The sequence below is a fragment of the Ictidomys tridecemlineatus genome, chromosome 1 (assembly GCF_052094955.1).
Source record: "Ictidomys tridecemlineatus isolate mIctTri1 chromosome 1, mIctTri1.hap1, whole genome shotgun sequence".
NCBI lineage: Eukaryota > Metazoa > Chordata > Mammalia > Rodentia > Sciuridae > Ictidomys > Ictidomys tridecemlineatus.
The window spans coordinates 179,471,969-179,492,030 of NC_135477.1; the positions used below are offsets into that span (position 1 = coordinate 179,471,969).

Consider the following 20,062-nt stretch of genomic DNA (forward strand, 5'->3'; position numbering starts at 1 on the left):
ATCTCAGATTTGAATTTCAATCCTGATAAAGATGGACACCCAAAGACTCCCCTTATGGTGTGTCCTGGGAACAGGTCTCTGTAGCTGACCTGAACATGGGCCCAAAGTCATTGCTCTGGCCTGCTCTTGAGGCTTTGCATGGCTCTTTCTGTGGAATGTCCTGATTTCACAAAGATAGTAAATTCTCCCAAGTTGTCGTGAATCTGCTCCTATTATATTTTTACCTTATTCTGGCAGCTCGAGGAGACCACAGTTGCTTGGGGAAAGAGCTGTAGTCAGAGGCCGGAGAAGAGATCAGAAAAAGAAAGGAGGGGGCATCTTCACGAGGCTGTGGGGAGACACTGCTTCAACAACTGGTTTTGAACTCTTCCCTTGGAGTGAAAGGGAGAAGAAGATGGGTCACGTCTCTGAGTGGAGGACAGAGTGGTTTTAGCTGGATACTTTAGCCACTAAGGCAGGCACAGTGGTCAATGGTTATAATGAGGGGCCTCGTCCTTCTGGTCTTGGTTTTCCTATTAGCCAAATTCAGGGTTAACGATGGTACCGAGCTCACAGGGCTACTTTGAGGATTAAATGAGACAATACATGTAAAATGTTTAATCAGGGACCAGCAGACAGTAAGTGTTCGACGAATGGGGCTTAGAAAAATTAAACACCTACCCCAACCACACAGCTAGGGAAGGGGTGGGGTTGGGGATGCCAGCACTTCTGGATCAGGGTCTGGTGATTTCACCTGTTGCACAGGATGGAAACAATCAAAAGCGGGACAGGGCTAGGTTGTGGTTGTGGTTATGGGATGGCTTTGGAGAGAGGACCGTGATGTGGGGGAAAAGGGGATATTTCATGAGGCTGGAATTCAGGAGAAATCTTGGCCTGCGAAATTATATTCCTCAAGAGCCCACTGCCTAAAAGCCAGGTATCTGACAGGTGGTGTTTAATAAAACCCTGTGACCACAATTATAAATTTTAAGTGGTTTTTAGCTGGATTTTTTTTATTTGACTCTCTCGCCAAAATTTTTTTTTACGGTGGCATAGAACTATAATATAGTCTATGGCTGTAATAAAGAGTATTTCAGAAACATAAAAGCCATCCCCTAGATGGTATGAAGTTCAGAGATTTCTATATTAAAATCTGCCCCATTAAGAGGTTAATTAACATCCAGTTAAAATGACTTAGTAAACTTCATTTTAGTAAACTTCAAGCAATTTTTCAATTATTTTAATATGGATAGTTCATTTAACATTACTTAAGGAACAGATGGTTATTTTGGGTTATGTCACCAGCTATTGGGGAAACAATCCTCGGTGCTCCTTGGGTCTCTACCTCATGGCCTGTGGCCTCCCCACCTGCTTTTGTTCCCTGCCAGCAACTTCATTGCACTGCCCGTGTGACGTTGTCACCATCAGAACCTCAGGTGAGACTCATCTGTACTGTGGATCACCTGGCCTTGGTTCATGAAGACAAGGTAATCGCATATTGCAGGGGCTGGCCCATTAGGGTTCCTCAGCCAAATGTGGCTTGGCATATGCTTTTGTTTGGCCCACGAGGTAAGAATTCTTTCTGCATATTTAAACATTTGAAAAGAAATCAAAAGACTGTACTACATACTACCTGTGTGAGAAGATATTCTAAAATGAATACTTTATTTTATTAGAGACCAACATAAGCAGATGAATATTTTCGATCAATTCTAATAATATGGAGCATTGGCTGTCAACACCAAAGCTGTAAAGTTATTTTCTCCCACCCAAATCTATTTTTGTCATTGATAGACCTGTTTTTCAAAAGAACAAGTTCAATTGCTAGTATCATATTTTGAATCTTACTGATAAAAAAAATCATAGAGACTTTTTTTTTCCTCATTAGGCTAGTGCTTACATATCCTTAATATAGCCTCTTAACGTAACTATTTACAATCTGGGCCTCTATAGAAAATGTCTGCCAACCTCTGATGTGTAGTAGGGATTTGTAGAACAGTTGGAATGGTTCTGAGTTACCCTGGCAGGCAGTCGTCCCCAGTCATTCAAACACCAGTGAAGGTGCTGCTTGCTGCAAAGTATTCTGTAGATGGTATTAAAATCTACCATCAGTTAACCTTAAATAAAGGAGATTATCCTTAATAATCTAGGTCGGCCTGATCCAACCGGTTGACAGATCTTAAGAGGACCGAGATTCCTTGAAGAAGAAAGAGTCCATCTGTGGCGGCAGTTCCTACTCCTGTCAGAGTTTCCAGCCTGCCCTGCAGGCCCAGAAAGGGCAAAACCAAGGATATTGGTAGTTACACCCTTGAGAAAACAGGCTTTGAAATCTGAATTCTCTAGATTTCATCCGTGCCTAGCCAGCTCCACAATGGCTTCGGCCAATTGCTTGTATAAATCTATTTATATCCACATGCCACTGGTTCTGGTCCTCTGCCGAAATCCTGACGACCACAACAGCTCTCTCTAAAGGCACCACCTAACTTTTGCTGTTAAAAACTAAAAAGTAAATCACTTTAAATAAAATTCATATTTTAAGGGAGCTGCCTGTGGAATGATATTTCCTCATCTCTCTTAATGACTCCAGAACAGAAGAGGGTGGTGAGAATCTTGAAGAAAGAGAGAGAATTTGACTGACTTAAATTTGCTCCTGTCACTGTGACGGCAGGAGCTGGGGTGTGGGGAAGGTCTCCCCTGGCCTGACTCTGGGGCTGCTCTGGACCCACTGTTGCCCCCCTTCATGTTGGTGAATTCCGTGCTGGGTGCTTTCAGAGGAGAGTTTCCTAAACTTTCTTGGGATTTCCCAGTGGGTCCCTGGTAAGATAAGGATAAAAACTCTGAAGGACTGCCCTCCAGCAGTCACTTCACTCTTCTGTGTCACCTGCTGTGAACATTGTCCTCTCTGATCCTAACAATGGTCCTATGAACGAGGCACTGTCCATTTTACAGAGGAGAAACCTCAACCTCAGATCATGAAGTCATTTTTTTTGGTTTGGATTTGAATCTAGATCTGACAGCAAAGTTCATACTAAGTGTCTGTTCAGTCATTTGGTTCAGAAATCAGGGACCTCTCAGCCCAGGTGGTCCCCATGGCCCCAGGTGCCCACCTGGCCTCTGGCCACCCGCTTGGGGAAGAGATAAGTTGGGGGCGGACCCCAAGTTTTGCAAGAGGCCTTCTAGCCACTAGCCTAGGGTGCCCCTGCTGGAGGACAGTAGGGAGGAGGGAGCGGGGAGCCCAGGGAGGGGAGGGCTGGGAGGGCGGGCCCTGAAAGAGAGTTTGAAAAGAGGAAGGAAGTGGGGCCCAGCAGAGCGCCTAGCCACTCCTGCTGGCTTCCCCACGGAGGACTCAAGGCCCGCAGGCAGCACCCCGGCCCAGCCATGACCCCCTGGCGCAAAACTGACAAGGAGCGGCAGGGTGTGGGTAGGTGTGCAAGCTGGGCAGCAGCTGGGCAATGGGCAGGCGGCTGGAGAGCCACACATGGGAAGATGCTTATGGCACCTGGCAGCTTGAGTGAGGGCAGGGGCACCCCTGGAGGCCCCAGGGCTCAGGGGCTCCCTTTGCCTGCTGGAAGGGGAGGCTGCGGGTATGAAGGGGAGGCTGGGGTCTGGGAAAAGGTGGGCACCTGCCCATGACTCTGGCTTCCAAAGGTGCCCTTTCTCCTTAGTGCTGCTGAGCTTCAGAGGTGGTGTCCAGCAGGCTGCTTGCTCCCTTGTGCCAGGCTCAGCCTTCTCCATCTGTTCACTTGCTGGGTGGAGGGAGCCCGGCTGTCCCCCAGGTCTGCCATGGCCCACCCAGGATGCCCTCTACCTCCCCCGTCCAAAGCACCTCCCTCTGCCCTTTGCCGGGCCTGTTCCTCCTGGGTCAGGTGGCCCCTGATTTGGCAGAGCATCCAGGGGCCCCTGCACATTTGGGGAGTGGGGCGGGAGGGCTGGAGAAGGAAGCTCCTTTCAGGGGACCTGGGGATAACTCAGAAGCCAGCCCCTCCAATTTTAGCCATCTAAGCTCCCAGAGGCCTCAGCCTCAAGCTGAGGGCGGAAGTGGCAGCTGGGGGAAGGGAGGCAGCAGGTACTTGGGCTCCTTCTAAGTGTAATGGGTGATGCAATCCTCATACACTTGAGTGTGAACTTAAAAAGTGCCCTGGAGTTTGCCACACAGGCCACTGGCAGACATGCGGCAGAGGTGACGCTTCAGCTGGTAAAGCCCTGGGTGCCCCAGCCCTGGGCAAGGAGAGGCAGGGGTTCCCCAGGCCACTGTTGGAGAAGCTCTCTGACAGCTCAAATATATCATCCACATACTGGGCACTAGGCACTGCAGGGCATAGATGAATAGTCCCCATCCAAAGAATACACAGGATCCTTAGCCTCCAGGGGTCTCAAGTTCTCGGTCTCTAAAATGGGAAATTTGAACTAGACTCAATCAAGACCCTTTTTTAACTTCAGGGCTTCTCTGGCCCTTCCAACTGGGGTATCAGGCTAACAATCTACCCTGGGAACCATGGAGATTGTTAACTACGGCAGGCCATGTGGGTGGAGGGACCTCTGTGGTCCAGAAGAGACCAGTGTGGCTGGTCCAGGAAGAAGAAAGCACATCCAGGCAAGAAGAGCTGGTAGCATCTTCACCTTCTGGAAGCATGCAGGGAAGGGAATAACAAAGCCACGGTTATGCCTGGCTGAGGAACTGGGCTTTCCCCATTTAGGCCACCGAGGGCTCTGAGCAGGCAGGGCTTGAGCAGTTCTGTGCTTAAGCCAGCATGGAGAGAGGCTGGGGGGACAAAAGATAAGGGAGTCATGCCACAGGCCAGAGACCGTATTGGTCTTCCAGGGTAATTAGAGGAGTTCATGGGGGAGACTGAGCATTGCAAAATGGTGTTCCCCCAGGACCCGGGGGGCTGCAGTAACCTGCTGCACAGGCTCATGCTAAGGTGTGCATCCTGGCTATGGTGCCAGCTGGCCTGAGCCTGGGTTCCAGCCTCCCCAGCCCTGTGACCTAAGCCTCACGCCTCTCCTTACCCACTCCAGGGCTTGGCTTCCTTGTCCATACAGTGGGGTTCATCACAGCATCTGCTTCCTGGGGCATCTGTCTCGTGTGCCTCAGGTGAAGACTCAGGTACAGAGCACCCTTCTAAATGTCATCAATCTTTATTTTAGACTGTCTCCTTTGGGCCCAGTTGAAACTTGATGTCACAGAATGGGATGGGGCTCAATGATGGAGTAGGGAGGATTCTCACCCTCACTGACAGAAGCTATCCTGCCAGTGTGGCCTGGGTGGATTAACACTGTCAGGCCCCAGCCCCCACCACTTCTGGATCTGGTGAGAGGGCTGATATTCTCCACACCTACTTATGAAAACATGAGGGTCAGAAATCACCTGGTGGGCACCTGCCCATTGAAGAGATCTCCTCTCTCTGCAGAATCAGTGACTGCAATCTCCAACCCTGAGCCCTGGGGGAAGGAAAGGGAGGCTCAGGCTGTGATGGTGTGGGGACAGGTCATCCAACATGAAAACTCAGCAAGTGGCCAAGAGAAAGGGAGCCAGGTTCTAGCTCTGACCCATCTCTCTTTGCAGATGGATCTCTATTCTACCTTTCTCACTTTGGTCCAGACATTGATTCTTTCCTGTTTCAAACCATTGTGTTATGAAGATCATTTGAGAATCTATGTATATGGGGGTTTGGAAGATAAAGAGCTGGAGCTCTCTCTGTGTGTGGTGGGTGCTTAGACAAACTCTCTCTGCCATCTCTTCAGAACAGGTGACATTTAACTTTCCCTCCCGTGGTCTCATGGACAGGGCTGCTGGTGTCTGCTTGCGCTCTCCACTGGGGCTTTTAAGGAGGATGCTTCTTGGTTATCTTGCATGATCTGGTGGGCAGCCAGGAGCATCCTTAGGTCACTCCCCAGCCAGTGTTTCTTCTTTCTGCTGCAGCCGTGACATGTGATCCATCAGAGCCGTGAGAAGATCTGGGGTACAAGTGTGATAGAGGCAGTGTGAGTTCAGAGTACAAAAGGGTGTGGTTTTGCATAAGGAGTGGTGTGTGGACTCAGAAGCTCATGTGTGAAGTGGGGATTGCGATCTGATCATGACCCGTTGCTCTGTCTCTGAATTTGGGAGTGATGGTGGTCCCACAGGCTGTTGTGAGGATGGAATGAGGTAAAGCCTGGGGCACTGAGGAGTGTGCCTGGCTCCACTAGTAAGGGACTGAACCAGGCAAGTCAGTGATGCACCCAGCACCGACTTTAGGACATCAGTTCCCATAGGAATGTTGCATGCCAAGTTTGCAAAACTCATTCTGATGCAGCGCTGTTATGGAAGAAGAAACGGGTCCCCAAGTTCACATGACAGGGAAGTACTGGAGATGATCCTTAAATGCCATGACCTGCATGCAGACACCTGGCCCTCTGGAGAGGCCAGGAGGGCATCTAGGAGGGGACATGTTGAGCAAAGGCAGAAAGCTGGAATGCATGTAAGATGTGGGTCAAACAAGAAGTGGTCTAACTTGGCTTTAGTGGGTGTTTGGAGAGGATGTGGCAAAAGCAGATTTTGGCCAGATTTTGAGGGGCTGTGAGAGCCACGCTGAGGCTAGACTTCCTGGGAGCACTGAGGTCCAAGCAAGAGTATCACTGGTAAGAAGTTAACATAGCTAATTGGGAGACGGACAAGTACTGGACACCAACTAGAAGGGAAGAGCAGAACACTTTCACTTGTCTACTGACTGCCTGGGTGGCTGACCTAGCAGAGTCCACCTAGAATCAGCACTGTCCTTGTGGCATAGGCCTGCAGTCCCAGGGACCTAGGAGGCTGAGGCAGGAGGATCAAAAATTTGAGGACAGCCTCAGCAACTTATCGAGGCCATGTTTCAGAATAAAAAATGAAAAGGGCTGACGATGTACCCCAGTGGTAGAGTGCCCCTGGGTTCAATTCCCCATTCCCATCACCACCACCAAAAAAAAAAAAAAAAAGCCTTTCAGCCTTCACCGTCTTAACACCCCCAGCCTGAGACTCTGGTCAGTGATGAGAACTTTCTCCTTGCAGGACGGAGGGAAGGGCAGCCAACTTTCTGATTTATTCATAGTCATTGAACTTCCCTGGGAGAGGGCATTATGGCTGTCCCCGTTTCCTTTTTCTTAGGAGTTTCTTCTTTTACAGGAAGATCCAGGAGGACTTCTTTGTGCACTGTTGATTCTCATTTGCTTCTAGCACAAAATAGCCATTATGCTAAGGTGGCCTATTTTGGGTTGCACATTCTGATCCCCTACAGATCAGAAACGTGTTCTGTGTACAACCTGTTTCCAGCTGTGGCTCTGGCCCTGGGTTTGGTGAGATTTTGTGGGTTCCTCTGAGGACAAGGAGGGATAATCTGTTCTGTGGCTCTCGCCCACCTCCTGGTGGTATTCTGGCAAGCTCTGGTACTCCTTGGCATGTACACCATCACCCTGCTTTTGGCTTCTGTCCTTGCCTGGTGTTCTCTGGTGGGCAGCCAGGAGCATCCTTAGGTCACTCCCCAGCCAGGGTTTCTTCAGTCTCTCTCCAAAGGCACGAGAAGAGCGTGCATGGAAAACACCCAGAGGCATCCCTGGCTGCCAAAGGCAACAGGGATGGAGAAGGGATGGAGATCACCTTCCACACACTAACCACTCCATCCATCTTCCACTCCTTCTCCGTTTATTCTCTGGGCATTTGTGGGGCATTTCCTGGGTGTACTCTGCTAGCCACTGAGATACTGGAATCAGGTTAGCATGGGTGCTGCCCTTTTGGAACTTGTACTAGTAGTGAAGGGGAGAAAAAGAACTTTGTGGGCCCATCAGATTGGAGGCTTTCCATCCACCCTCTTTGCCACATGGACTGTACCTTTGGACTGGTTCCCCCAAATTAGTATCATGCAGCAAAACTCGTGGATTGAAAATCTAATTCCTTCCTGCTGCAACTCTTGGGTGCCCGGAACTCCTACTTTCTGATGCTTCTACAACTCGGGGCTATTCGGGAGGCTGCTGCTGGAGTCCACATGAGGAGATCATCCTAAGGCCATGTACACGGAAGGTATACAGAAGCCACAGAAACCAGTGACCAGCCTGCCCTGCCCTTAATGTCAGGATTTGAATGAGCTTGAAAAAACTGTTTTCTCAGCTCTGCTTCCTCCTGAGATAGGCCTCGTTATATTGCCGCTGTGTTTTGAGACAGGAAATGTAGTCACCATCACGCTCTGCTAACTTCTGGACCTTGGTTGTTTTAAAGCTTACAGCCTTTAATTTAATAGCCAATTACCCACGGTGCCACAGCCTGTGTTCTGCAGCATGTGTTTGGCCAACAGGGATGCCGATGCTTACCACCACCCGCCTCCAGGGGCATCTGGGCAGAGACAGCATGAATGTTCCCTTCACAGGCACTTTCTCCCAGCTTCTCACTTCCCCTAGTTGGTGGGAATTAAAAGGCTGTCAGGTTGAGTTTGTGAGCTGTGCAAGTCTTACTCTGCATGGAGAAAGTCATCCCTGACCCTGACCCAACCGGGACACTTGAGGCTTCTGCACTGGTTAGGAGTCTCAGTGGCATAACATGACTGATAACAGGGACCCTTTCCAGACCTCTCCCTAGTCATTCTTCAGAGGACTTAGGGTTCCCTGACAGCATGTGCTCCCTTGGGACAAAGTCTGGACTAGACTGGTGGAAGGAGACACAGGTGGACAGTGTGACAGATAGATAGACAGTGTGACTTGCATGAAATCCCCAGGACACAGCACCAGAGCTGAACAGAGCAGATACTCAGCAGGTGTTTGTGGGGTTGGGTTAAGTGGTGGCAGTGCCAGGCCTAGATGCTCGCTGACCGGCATGTTTGGCTGCAGCAGAGAGGCATCCCTGTACTCCGAAGTCCTGAGTGTTTGCCTGGAAAGTGGAATTGTCCTTGCTTGACTGGGAGTGGCAGTAGGGAGTGGCAGGAGGAAAATGTGTCCTAGGTAGAAAGAAGAGCTTGTGTAAAGATCCTGAGGAGGGTCCGCAGGGCTCTGTGGGAGGTCAGGGTGGCTGCATTAGGGGAGCAAGGGGCAGATAGGAGAAATGGGTTCTGTGAGGGGAGGTCACATGGAGCAAGGCGTGGTAGGTGCTTTCACTCTTCCTGGAAGGGGGAACGGGGTATTACAGAGTTTGGAGCAGAATCATGGAGCGGCCTGCCTTAGTTTGTAAGAGGACTATTCTAGCAGTTTCCTGATGAATAATGAAGGGAATTAGCGTGGAAGCAGGGAGAGCAATTAGGCAGCTGCTGTAATAGCCTAGATCAGAGATAGCAGAGCCCACGCTGGGAAGGGGGCGGTGGAGGTGCAGGATGGGCTTCCATTCTGGGTGTGTGTGCTATAGCGCAGCAAAAGGGATGTTCCTCATGGACAGGACATGGGTATGGGGGGGGCAAGGGTGACCCCAGCGTTTTTGACAGGGACAGCTAGAATTGCACATAGGTTCTCTCTAGTTTAACCCTGGATCTGAGGCGTCCCCAACATTTCCATCAATACCCTTTTGCAGAATGGCGCATTTAGAGAAACTGTGTTATGGTTTGATATTCTACCACCCTGGGAGGTGGGGACCTTAATCTCATCTGAGAAGAGGAAGCTGAGGTAGAAGCCTCCTCAGTCTGAGGGGGATGCAGGCACTTTAAAAAACACATCTCCCCCCTGGGATTTTATCTGGGTGGTCACTCTTCACCTCTGGCCTTGGCCTATTTTCTGATGTCATAACTAAACGCCACCCAGTGGGAAGTTTACAAAGAAGAGAGGTTTATTTAGCTGGTGGATCTGGGGGGCCAGAAAGCCCAAGAGCAGGGTGCCAGCACCTGCACATGTCTGACGAAGCCTTCCTGCTGCATGGCAACATGGTGGACGCAGTCCGCAGGAGACAGAGCGGGCACCAATACCCACACAAGGCCACCTCATGGCTAATTCTGCTCACTTCTCAGAGGTCCCACTTCTAAATGCCATCAACATATGAAATTGGGGGGTAAGTTTCTAACATGAATTTTGGGGGACCTGTTCAACTATAGCCCCTGGTCTCTTTTGCCCTGTGACTGCATGTCCTCTCCTCTACTGGATGACTCGTTGCCGGAGGTCAGAGCTCTGCTGGGGATTAACTCGGAGTCCATCCAGCTCAAAGCAATCACAGTGTTCTGGGAGGTCAGAGAAACTAATTATCATCCTCACAGTTGGTCCCCTGGAGAGGCCAATGGAAGCTATAAGCTGTCTTCTCACAAAGGCATGCACATGTGAGCGTGCATTATGAATTCACTGAACCCCATTCATGAAGCAGGAGGGCCTGGCCAAGTGTGCCCACTCACTATCTTGTAAAACTGGTCCAGTAGATACTTGAGTTTGGTAGCTGTGGCACTCTGCCCAAGGTATGAATTCCTGAACTCAGGAGCTGCCAAGAATCCAGAAACAGGTCTTATAACCTGTCTAGATCAGTTACGTTCAACGATTCTTCTGCTCTGTGGTGGAGAGCTAGTTTCAGGTCCAGAGCAGGCACCTGCCTTTAGGAAGCCTGCGCCCATGGGGATCTCTCCTGCAGGAGGCAGCAGAGAGCATCCCTGGCATTCACGTCTGCCTTTCCCAGACTGGAGCAGTCACCTTCTGGGTGATGTTAGGTGGCTCCTGCTACCACCCGTCGAGGCTCTCTGCATTTTGGGTGGCAGGGTCTGGGTCCTCCCCGGAATGTGAACTCCAGGACAGCAAGACCATGTCCTCGTCTCTTTGTCCCACATGGGGCAGGGGCTGCATCAGCAGCAGTGCTTGATGGGACAGATGGATGAGTGGACAGATGGACACGTGGGCAGGGGAGGAGCTCTTTCAGTTTTGATGGCTTCGTAAGGTTCAGGTGGACTGAGTCGCCTCATCTTGTCTTCCTCTTGCCACTTTATTCTCCTAGATGCTGAGAGGCTGGGTCCCATAAGAACACAACAGAGGCTTTCCCCAGATGCTGGACCTCTGTAGGTGACACCTCAGGGACTCCATGAAGAGTCCCCCCAACCTCTCCTTCCCCTCCCTGCTCTGTCAGCCTCCTACCTCGGGGCTGCTGAGTTCTTCCCCTCGCCCTTCCTCTGCCCTCCAGCCTCACTCCCCCCAAGGGCTCCCTTTCACCCCGGCTGTGGGGCTTGCAGCTTGGACTTCATTATTGAGACAGCTCCCTGCTCCCTGAATGTTTGTTTTGTCTCTTCCACTCAATTTCATGAAAACTGCAGGACCGCCCAAGCCACCTCTCCTCTCTCTACTCTCCCAACGCGCAGGATCCAGCAAACAGCTGGAGACGCTGCATTTGGGGTAGGGAGCTGATTGGATGGATTTTGTTCTAAAGCCCCTCTTCCAACTCAATGGGGTGCATGTGAATTCAGGAGTGTGTAAAGTGTGTGAGTGTATGTGTGTACTGTGTATCCTCCAGGAGTACTGGAAAGGAGACAGTAGAATTCTAGCAAGAGGTTTCAGAGCAGAACTGACCAGCCTTGAACACTTGATGTTTTGGGTCAAAGGATTGTTTGATATGGGGCCGTCCTGTGTGGTGTGGGATGGTATGTTACTCTGCTTTCTGTTGCTATAACAAAATACCTGAAGCTGGATACTTACAGAGAGTGGAGAGGTATGTTTTAGTACAAAGTTTCAGGGGCTAAAAGTCTAAGATCTAAGATGGGGTGACTTCATCTGCTCAGCCTCTGTGTGGAGCTCTTGGTGCCACAGAGTGGAGAGGAGACTGGAAGCCAGAGGCCAGGCAGGGGCCATCTGGCTGTGTTTATAACCCCCACTCTTCCAAGAACAAACCGCAGTGTCATGAGAACTGCATTAATCATTTCCAAGGGTGGCGCCCCCATGATCTAACCACCTCCCTGTAGGCTGTAGCTCTTTCCAGCACTCTTACTACCCGACCCTGGCACTTAGCCTGCAGCACCTCAGCCTCCAGGACACACTCAGACAATGTGGAACCATGGCAGGGGTTGAGCAGTCCCCACAGCCTCTACCCACTGGGTGCTGGGAGCCCCACTGCCCCCACTTCACCCCAAGTTGCTACAAAGACAAACTTTCTCCAGGACCCAAAATAACCCTTTATTGTGAGTCACTGGTTTAGAGAAGCCAGGGAATCCTAACTCTCCTCTTGTTGGCTCGGGATGTCACTTTGCCTCACTAAAGACAGCACAATGATACTCTGCACAGAAGGTGGTTGTCACCACCCAAGAGGGGACTGAAGCTGCTAAAAGCATGCAGGGACCAAGTGCATCTCCACTAGGAACAGGAGGCACAGCGCGGAGGCTGTGCCCCACAGCTGCCTCTGGAGGGATCTGGCTAGCTCCCTCCTCTCTGCCACCCTGGCTCCCTCTGCATCCCACATCGCCTCAGTTTCCTTTTCTGTAAAATAGAGATGGCAACAGCTGTACCCACCCTAAGAATTGTGCTGAAGGTTAACGAGGTTGTCTAAAGCCCTTGGGAAGTGTCCCGGTGCAGGCAGTATTCTCAGAACCTGGCTCTTTCCAGGCGCTGGTCCCCTGCCCCTCCTCCCCCTCGCCCTCCTCCATCTCCATCCTGGGCTGTGGCTCTGCTGCCTCCTGGTTGGCCAGCTTGTGCCTGGGTTTGAGCTGGGGTTGCTGCTGGGTCTCCACAGTGGCCCTCCCTGGTGACACTGGGATCCAGATGCCCCGCATTTCACACTGCCTGCGCTTTTCGATGTGCGCAGTGCCCTTGGGCCCACCTGCACCTGCGCTGGTTCTGTCTTCCCCTGGAGTAGAGGCTCTCCAGAGCCCGCTCAGTCTGAAGTGAGCTCCAGGCAATTACATTCTCCCTCTGTGTTATTGTGTTTGTTCCCCTTACACAGCCACTTGTCGAAATTCTATTAACACCTGGTGTTGGTTGAAGCTCTCTTTTTCAAACATGTCAGTAAATGGCAGGGCCCCCAGGAGGACCCAGTGCTTCCCCATGGGTCACAGCTGGCCAGCTGCAATACAAAATAGCAGCTGGCTTGGTCAGCATCTCTTGAAGCAATCCAAGAAATTCAAGGCATATAGCCAGAAGAAGGGGCATACCTGTCCTTCAAATCCAATCACATCCCTCAGTCCAATGAGTGTTTATGATCTTGCTTCTTCAGTGGGTTGGGCACTATTCTTGGCACCAGGAGCTCAGTACTGACGATAGACTCGGTCTGCACCCTCTCTGAGGCTGAGGGAGACACGAGATATCAGCAAGTCACACACACATATAGGAAAAGTGTGATGTCACCCAGCACAGTGGCTCATGCCTGTAATCCCAGCTACTTGGAGGCTGAGGCAGGATGATGGCAAGTTCAAGGCCAGCCTCAGCCACTTTGTGAGACCTTGTCTCAAAATAAAAGAGGAGGGACTGGGATGTATCTCAGTAGTGAAGGGCCCCTGGATTCAGTCCCCAGTACTGTGACAAACAAAAGAAAAAGGGTGACATCAGCAGTGGGCTGGTCAGGGAAACAAGAACATTGAATTCTGCTCTGAGTTTAAATCTACTCTCCACCAGGGCTGTGTGGCCAAGGGCAAGTTCCAGACCCTCTCTGTGAGATTCTTGTAGGTTACATGGAGGGTAACACCCTGGAGCATTGGCATGAAGATGAATGAGTAGATACAAGTAAGATGATAAGGCTTTGGCCTGTCTTACCTGTCACTCTAACCCCAGTGCCCACAACAGTACCTAGCACACAGCACATGTTCCCATCAGTATCTCAAAAATCATGGCAGGGCTGGGGCTGGGGCTCAGCAGTAGAGTGCTCACCTGGCATGTATGAGGCCCTGGGTTCGATCCTCAGCACCACGTACAAATAAATAAAATAAAGGTATTTTATCCACCTACAACTAACTATATATATATATAATTTTAAAAATAAAACATAAAAAATCATGGCATATGTGCTTGGTATAGGATACTTAATAAACATTTACCATTTTCTTGGAAAGCAGTGTTGTGTTCAGAGGTTAGAATTTAGATTTCCCTACTGTCTGTCTGCCTACCTATCCACCTACCTGAGTGCATCAATCTATCCTGTAGAAAAGTTGTTTATCCTCCTCCCTGCGCCTCAGTTTCCTCCCTTACAAGCAAAGGGAGACTTTGTATTTATTTCCTAACATGGCACAAAATGTTTTCTTGCCTTTTCCATCCCTCACTCCAAAGTCAAGAGTGGCGAGGTCCTGGGTAGGGACAAAATGACTTGCTCTCACCCTGGTCAGAAAGAAGAACGGATCAGAGATCAGCAGTCACACTTCAGCAGAGTGGCACCCCGACTCCACTTCCTGTTAGTCATTTGGAGGAGTTAGCAGAACCGGGTATTCATGAGCCAAGCCACTTCCTTTGTTAGCAGTGTCTGCTCTCCTCCAAACGAAACCTTGAGAGCCGAGGCCCTTCAGCAAAGGCAGATACAATTTACAAGTTAAATGGCAGGCAGTAGCTTTCATTTTCACAATCAGTGAGTCCTTGGGATGGATACAGATCTCACCATTTCCAGATCTGTCCAAGACATCTTAAGCCGATCAGTTGGAAACTTTGCACCTGACATTAGTGGGCAGAGGGTGAGGGACCCCTGAGGAACACTGAGGGATGGTGGGGGGAACAAATCCCAGTGTGTCCCGCCCTCCCTTTGGGGCACTCTGGGGAAAGCCCAAGGGGCGTGTGGTTTCCTGCTGCTGTGGGCCCTGCCAGCTCTTGGCCGAGTCCCCAGGCAGACCCTTAGGGCTGGAGGAACAGGGAGGACACTGGCAGGCTGGAGTGGGTCCAGGAGACCGCAGCCTGTGGGGCAAGAGTGTCTGCAATCAGGTTGATGGTGGAGGCCATGTTTAAGCCGAAGAAAGGAGGCCTCAGGGGCCGAGGGCTCTCAAGATTTGCTCTTGGACAAAGGATTGATGTTACTTGATGTTGACTGACAGTGCCGTTGGCTGCAAGCTGCAGGGAAGTGGCTTTACAGGTGACATAAACATGGAAGGAATTGGTGTTGTTCCGAGTGGACGCTCCAGGGGGGATTATGATGCCACTCAGAGGGATAGTGACTGCCATTTATTGAGCACTTACTGGGGCCAGACATGGGGTCAAGGTTTTTATGTGCATTAATCCCTGGTGAGCCTGGCAGGAGCCCTGTGTTGACAGAGAAGAAAATCAACCTAATCAAGAACAAAGATAATTACGTTTACTGGGAGGCTGATTAGGACTGCAATCTAATGCAGATTCCAGCATTCTCAAATGTGCTCCCAGGTTTTCCAAAACAGGGCCTGTATTCATAGCTTTGGTCCATGAGGGGGGCATGGGACATCATTGGAGTGTCAGGTACTAGCAAGGGTCAAGCCATTTTGTGAGAAAAGGCATCGCTGTCTCCTCAATGTCTAGGTCATTCACGGGGAGCAGGGAGGTTTCACAAGCAGCTAACAAAAGCTAGTGGACTGCAGTGTGGCCCAGGGCAAAGGTCAGCAGCACTCTGGGTGCAGGTGCAGAAGTCCAGCCTTCAGTGGCTCAGCATGGGGGTGTCTGAGGCCAGAGGAGCAGGGCCTCCAAGCCCCACCCTAGGGGCCCTGAACCAATGCTGCTCTGTTTTTCTCCTCCTCCTGGGCACCTGGGAGGCAGGGCCTCTCCTCCACTGCACAGCTGGAGAAGTGGAGGCCCAGAGAGGGGAAGTTGCTGTTCCAGGCAGGCTGTCCCTGACCCCACTGGGCTTTCACATGGACTACAGAAAGACACTGTCCTCTCTCCTCCTGTGGATGCAGTATGGACAGGGCACAGGGGTGGACAAGCAGATAGAAATGGGGTGCCAGCCTCCATGGCTGTCCTGGGGGAGGGGGTGGCCTGGTGCAGGACACAGCCTGAACAGCTGCACTCTGTGATCCCTCAGTGGACAGTACTGGCCTCATGAGCCACATCCGTCTAACTCCAGGGACACTGGCTCATAGCCTGCAGGCCTGAGGTTCTCTCAGGATAGAGACTCCCCATCAATGACATAAGTGCCCACGGAGGAGGGGGGGTGTGTGGGGCATGCCCTGGGGATGAACTCCCTATGCTCACTGCCATGGAGATACCCTAATAACCCTGTGAGATAGGTTCTGTCAACACCTCCCTAGTAAGAAAGTGAGAACCAGAGAGGTGCATTTACTTGCCCCAAATCACACAGCAGTACACCGGGAGAACTGGGTTTCCTTCTACACCACTCTGCTCTCTTTGATGTGGTTTACACAGGCAGGTGTTAGGGAGGGGGCTGGGGGAGAAGAAAGGAGAGAAGAGAGAGGGAAGGAGATGAGTGGGGAGGGAGGGATAAAAGCAGAGCTGGGCACTGGAGGTGGTGTCTGTGATCCAAAATAATCTGTACACAATCCAGGGATGTTTCCCACAGGGTGTACAGATCACACCATCCATTTGGATCTTGGTCACTTTGTCCCTCAAACCACTGTTCTTGTCCTCAAAGATAAAGGGAGATACCACAGGAAGACATAACCGCAGAGTAAAATATTAGTCAAGAGCACAGGCCTGTACTCCCAACTCCAGTCCTGTGTGACCTTGGGTTAGTTAACTGACTTCTCTATGCCTCAGTTTCCCCATTCGAAATTTGGAAATAATGGTTTCTCCTTGGAAAGAGTGCTGTCAGGGTTTAATGAGCAAACGCATGTGGAGAAGAACTTCATGTCTGGTAGTATAAAGTTTTGGCAAACATTAGTTCTTCTTAGGATTATAACTCACTACCAGATAAGTGGGGCTTGACTACCTTTAGTTCCTCTTTGGGAGGAGTAACAACCTGTTTAAAGTACAGTTTTCTCAGATCATTCCCCACCTCCCAACCTTGTGGAGTAGGTCAGAGATGCATAACAGAATCTCCTTTAAAAATGGGAGTCTGGTTGCTCCGGAAAGGGAGTCCATGCCTAGGCATGTTGGGGATGTCTGTCTGCTGCTGCCTGGGTGTGGGCAGCCCCAGGGCTGAGGGCCCTGTCATGGACTGGAGCTCACACCAGGGTACTTTCCTTTCTCCTGGGAAGCTACGCAGAAGGGACCTCTGGCTCAGGCCTCTCCATCTTCACAACAGCCTAGGCAGGGGCTGAGGGAGACCCCAGCTCAGCTGGCCCCACCCCCAGGAAGTCCTCTGTGGCCCTGCTTGGGTCCAGCAGCCCTCTAGTGTGCTCTCTAAGCACCAGGCCACGCATCTGGTCACTGCATGTGCACCTCTCAGGCCTCCCCTGGCTGCAGAGCCCTTGCCCTCTGATCCCGTCTTTCTGGCTACTGTTGATGGAGCGTCCCTGTGCGCCAGGCTCTTTACCAGATGCACATCTCTGTCTTTCCTATCAAGGACTTTTGCCACAGTGACCTTGGTGTCGGAGCTGGATGCTAATCCGGCTGGACTGAGGGCAGGGGCAGGCTGTCCAAGGCTGCCATCTGCTTCCGCTGTTACCAACACACCCCTCCTTCTGGCCTGCAGCTCGCTGTGCTGCTGGGGGTTAGCCTGTGACCCTCTCACTTCTGCAAGCCTCACTTCTTCTTGCTCGGTGCTTGAAGGTCAGGCAAGTTGAGTTTCGCTTCCTCACATCTTTTCTCAGCTTGTGCCCAAGCCCTAGTGCAGCCAGAATTCCAAGTTGCCTGGGGCGTGCGGTGTCCTTCCCAGCCCTTAGTCTCCAGAGCATTCCACTCCCAAGCCTTTCCTCTTTGTCCTTTGGGGGAGGAACTGCCTCTTTGGCCTTTTGGTATTTTTGACCAATGCCCTTGGCATGGGTGCCTCTCTACCCTGGGAAAGTTCTGAGGCAGGGAACACAGGCAAGCTCTAGGTGTCAGTCAGGTCAAAACAGGTAACTGCAATCCCAGAGGCAATGTCCATTCCGCTGCCTCTGGCTTTAGAACCCACAGCAGAGTCATGGGCTCCCTTCTCAAGATGGCTGCCCCAGTGGGTGCAGGCTGGGTGCAGGCGATGCTCAGGGGGCCTCAGCACTGCAATGGTAGGCTGCGTCCTCAGGCTCTGGTCCTTCTTGGAGGCTCCAAGGGTGCAGAGCCGACTCCTAGCGAACATGGGAGTGAAAGCCACATTCCTAAAGATTAATGCTCATCTCTGTAACCCCAACTTTGGGAAAGGGCCCCGAGTGTCTGGGGAAGCGAGGAGGGCTCAGGGAGGAGGCCTTCATGAAGGCTGAGGAGCAAAGGTTGGCTGGAGTTGGGGAGGAAACAGATCCAGCTTACTTAGTGAGGGTTCCGCGGCCTTGTGGGGTGGGGTGGGGGAGACTGGCACTTGGGTCGTCACTGGAATGGAGCAATTAGGGAGCCGAAAGCAGAACATCTCGGTGGCTGGAAGTTGGATGCTTATTTTCCTGGCACTTCCTGGCCTGATGGCTCTGTCCAAATCGCTTAACCTCTGGCCATCTTCATTTTCCTCATTAGGATCCCAGGGTTGCTGTGAGGTTGGGAAGCGATGTACAGCCTGGGGTGCAGCAAGAGGGCACTCCAGAGCAGACAGAATCAGCCCCTCCGGGAGCTCTGGGGAGGTCGGGTTCAGGGAGTAAGCAGGGCCCTTGGAGCCAGGAGGTCCTGGATTCCCCGCTGGGGCAGGGAACAGGTGTCTGCATTGGTTTTTCCATCCTACCTGGGCTTCCTGGGTGTGGGACAGCCTCAGGCAGGGAGAGCAGGAGGGAGCAGAGTCCAGGTACCACAGGCTTCACCTGACTGTCTCTCCCTCTTCCCTTTCCTAGCCATATACAACTTCCAAGGCAATGGAGCCCCCCAGCTCCCGCTGCAGATCGGCGATGTGGTGCGAATCCAAGAGACCTGTGGAGGTGAGTCCTGTCCCCGCAGACACAGGCCCTAGACAGTGGAGCCCACCCGGTGCACACCAGGCACCTTCACTAAGCTCCAGAGCTGCTCCTGTGATCTCTGTGTGTTAGCTCAGGGGCCTCCTCACGAGGAGCCACCAACTGCAAGTGGCTAAACCTGTATCTGTACAGGACACATACAGACTTTTCTTGCTGTTCCATATGCCGTGCAGCATCATCCACAGCGTCTGCCTGGTATTCAGCATTGTAAGTCACCTAAAGGTGACTTGGAGTAGGCAGGAGAATGTGCCTGGGTTATATGCAAATACTATGCAATTTTATAAGAAACTTGAGCAGCCTTTGGTACCTGCAGGAAGCCTTTAGGTCCGCCCTCCAGGACACTGAGAGATAACTGTAATTACAGTTTCCTGAACAAAAATGCTTTATTATTTAAGGAATTTTTGTTCCATAACCAAGTCGTAACTGGGCGGCTTAATGTTTGTTACACTTACCATTTGCCACAGCCATGGGACCGCTTGGCCTGGGGCTCCTTCTGGATGCACTTCTTGATTAGTCATAATGCTATTGGGAAGGAAAATCAGCATTATTAGGACTTGGGAGGGAGCCATAAATATTTTCCTGGTTCCAGGAGGTCCGCTGTGCATAGCCACGTGATTTGTGTACTGTGCAAATGTGCCCAGCCAGGGAACAGGGATCGCGTCCTTGTCATGCCCCGTGCTGGCCAACTGGCACCTCTTTCTTCCCACAAGGGCGCCTCCCCCTAGTGAAACCAAGTGTCTCTTTGGTTCCAGCCATCGTGACAGTGGCAGGAGGGGTGCTTCTTACAATTTGCACAAAGCTAATGGCTTTGGATTCATGAATCTGGCAGTTGAAGCTCAGTCCGTCACCTGTGTCACTGATCAGCTTGTACTGTGGGCTTGTCCTGGATATAAGAACCGAATGAGCTTGCTAACCTGTCACCTGTGGTCAGCTGTCCCACCCCCACCAGTCCAGCTGAACAGCTGTGATTGTCCCTTGCCACACCTGCCCTTGGCACCCACTGCACAGAGGGTGCAGAGCATGTGCTCCCTGTGCCTGGGCAGAACAGAGGAGGAGGGAGGTGAGAGTGGCCTGAGCCTCAGGGAGGTGGAAGTGTCCCTTCCCCCAGTGGATCCATCAGATAAAGCCCCGGAAGGGGAGAGGGGTGGCAGGAGGCAGTGTACTGCAGGGTAGGCCTCTCTTTGGGAAGCACGTGGCCAAGGGAAAGGAGGTTCCTACAGGAACACGTGTCTTCAGTCCATTCCACGAACCAGATGCTTCTCAGTTGCTTGCAGCCCTGGAGGTGGTACTACCTG

At 51.5% G+C, this 20,062-nt stretch overlaps 1 protein-coding gene across 1 annotated transcript in view; it reads left to right on the forward strand.

Moving 5' to 3' along the window:
• Positions 1 to 3,300: 3,300 nt before the first annotated feature.
• Dock2 (dedicator of cytokinesis 2) overlaps positions 3,301 to 20,062 on the forward strand; it is a 406,997-nt gene continuing 390,235 nt past the window's right edge. The window contains exons 1-2 of the mRNA XM_005334135.5: positions 3,301 to 3,400; positions 18,648 to 18,731. Of these exons, the coding sequence (XP_005334192.2) occupies positions 3,358 to 3,400; positions 18,648 to 18,731 (127 nt within the window). The 5' untranslated portion in view covers positions 3,301 to 3,357. The remainder of the gene's footprint in view (positions 3,401 to 18,647; positions 18,732 to 20,062) is intronic.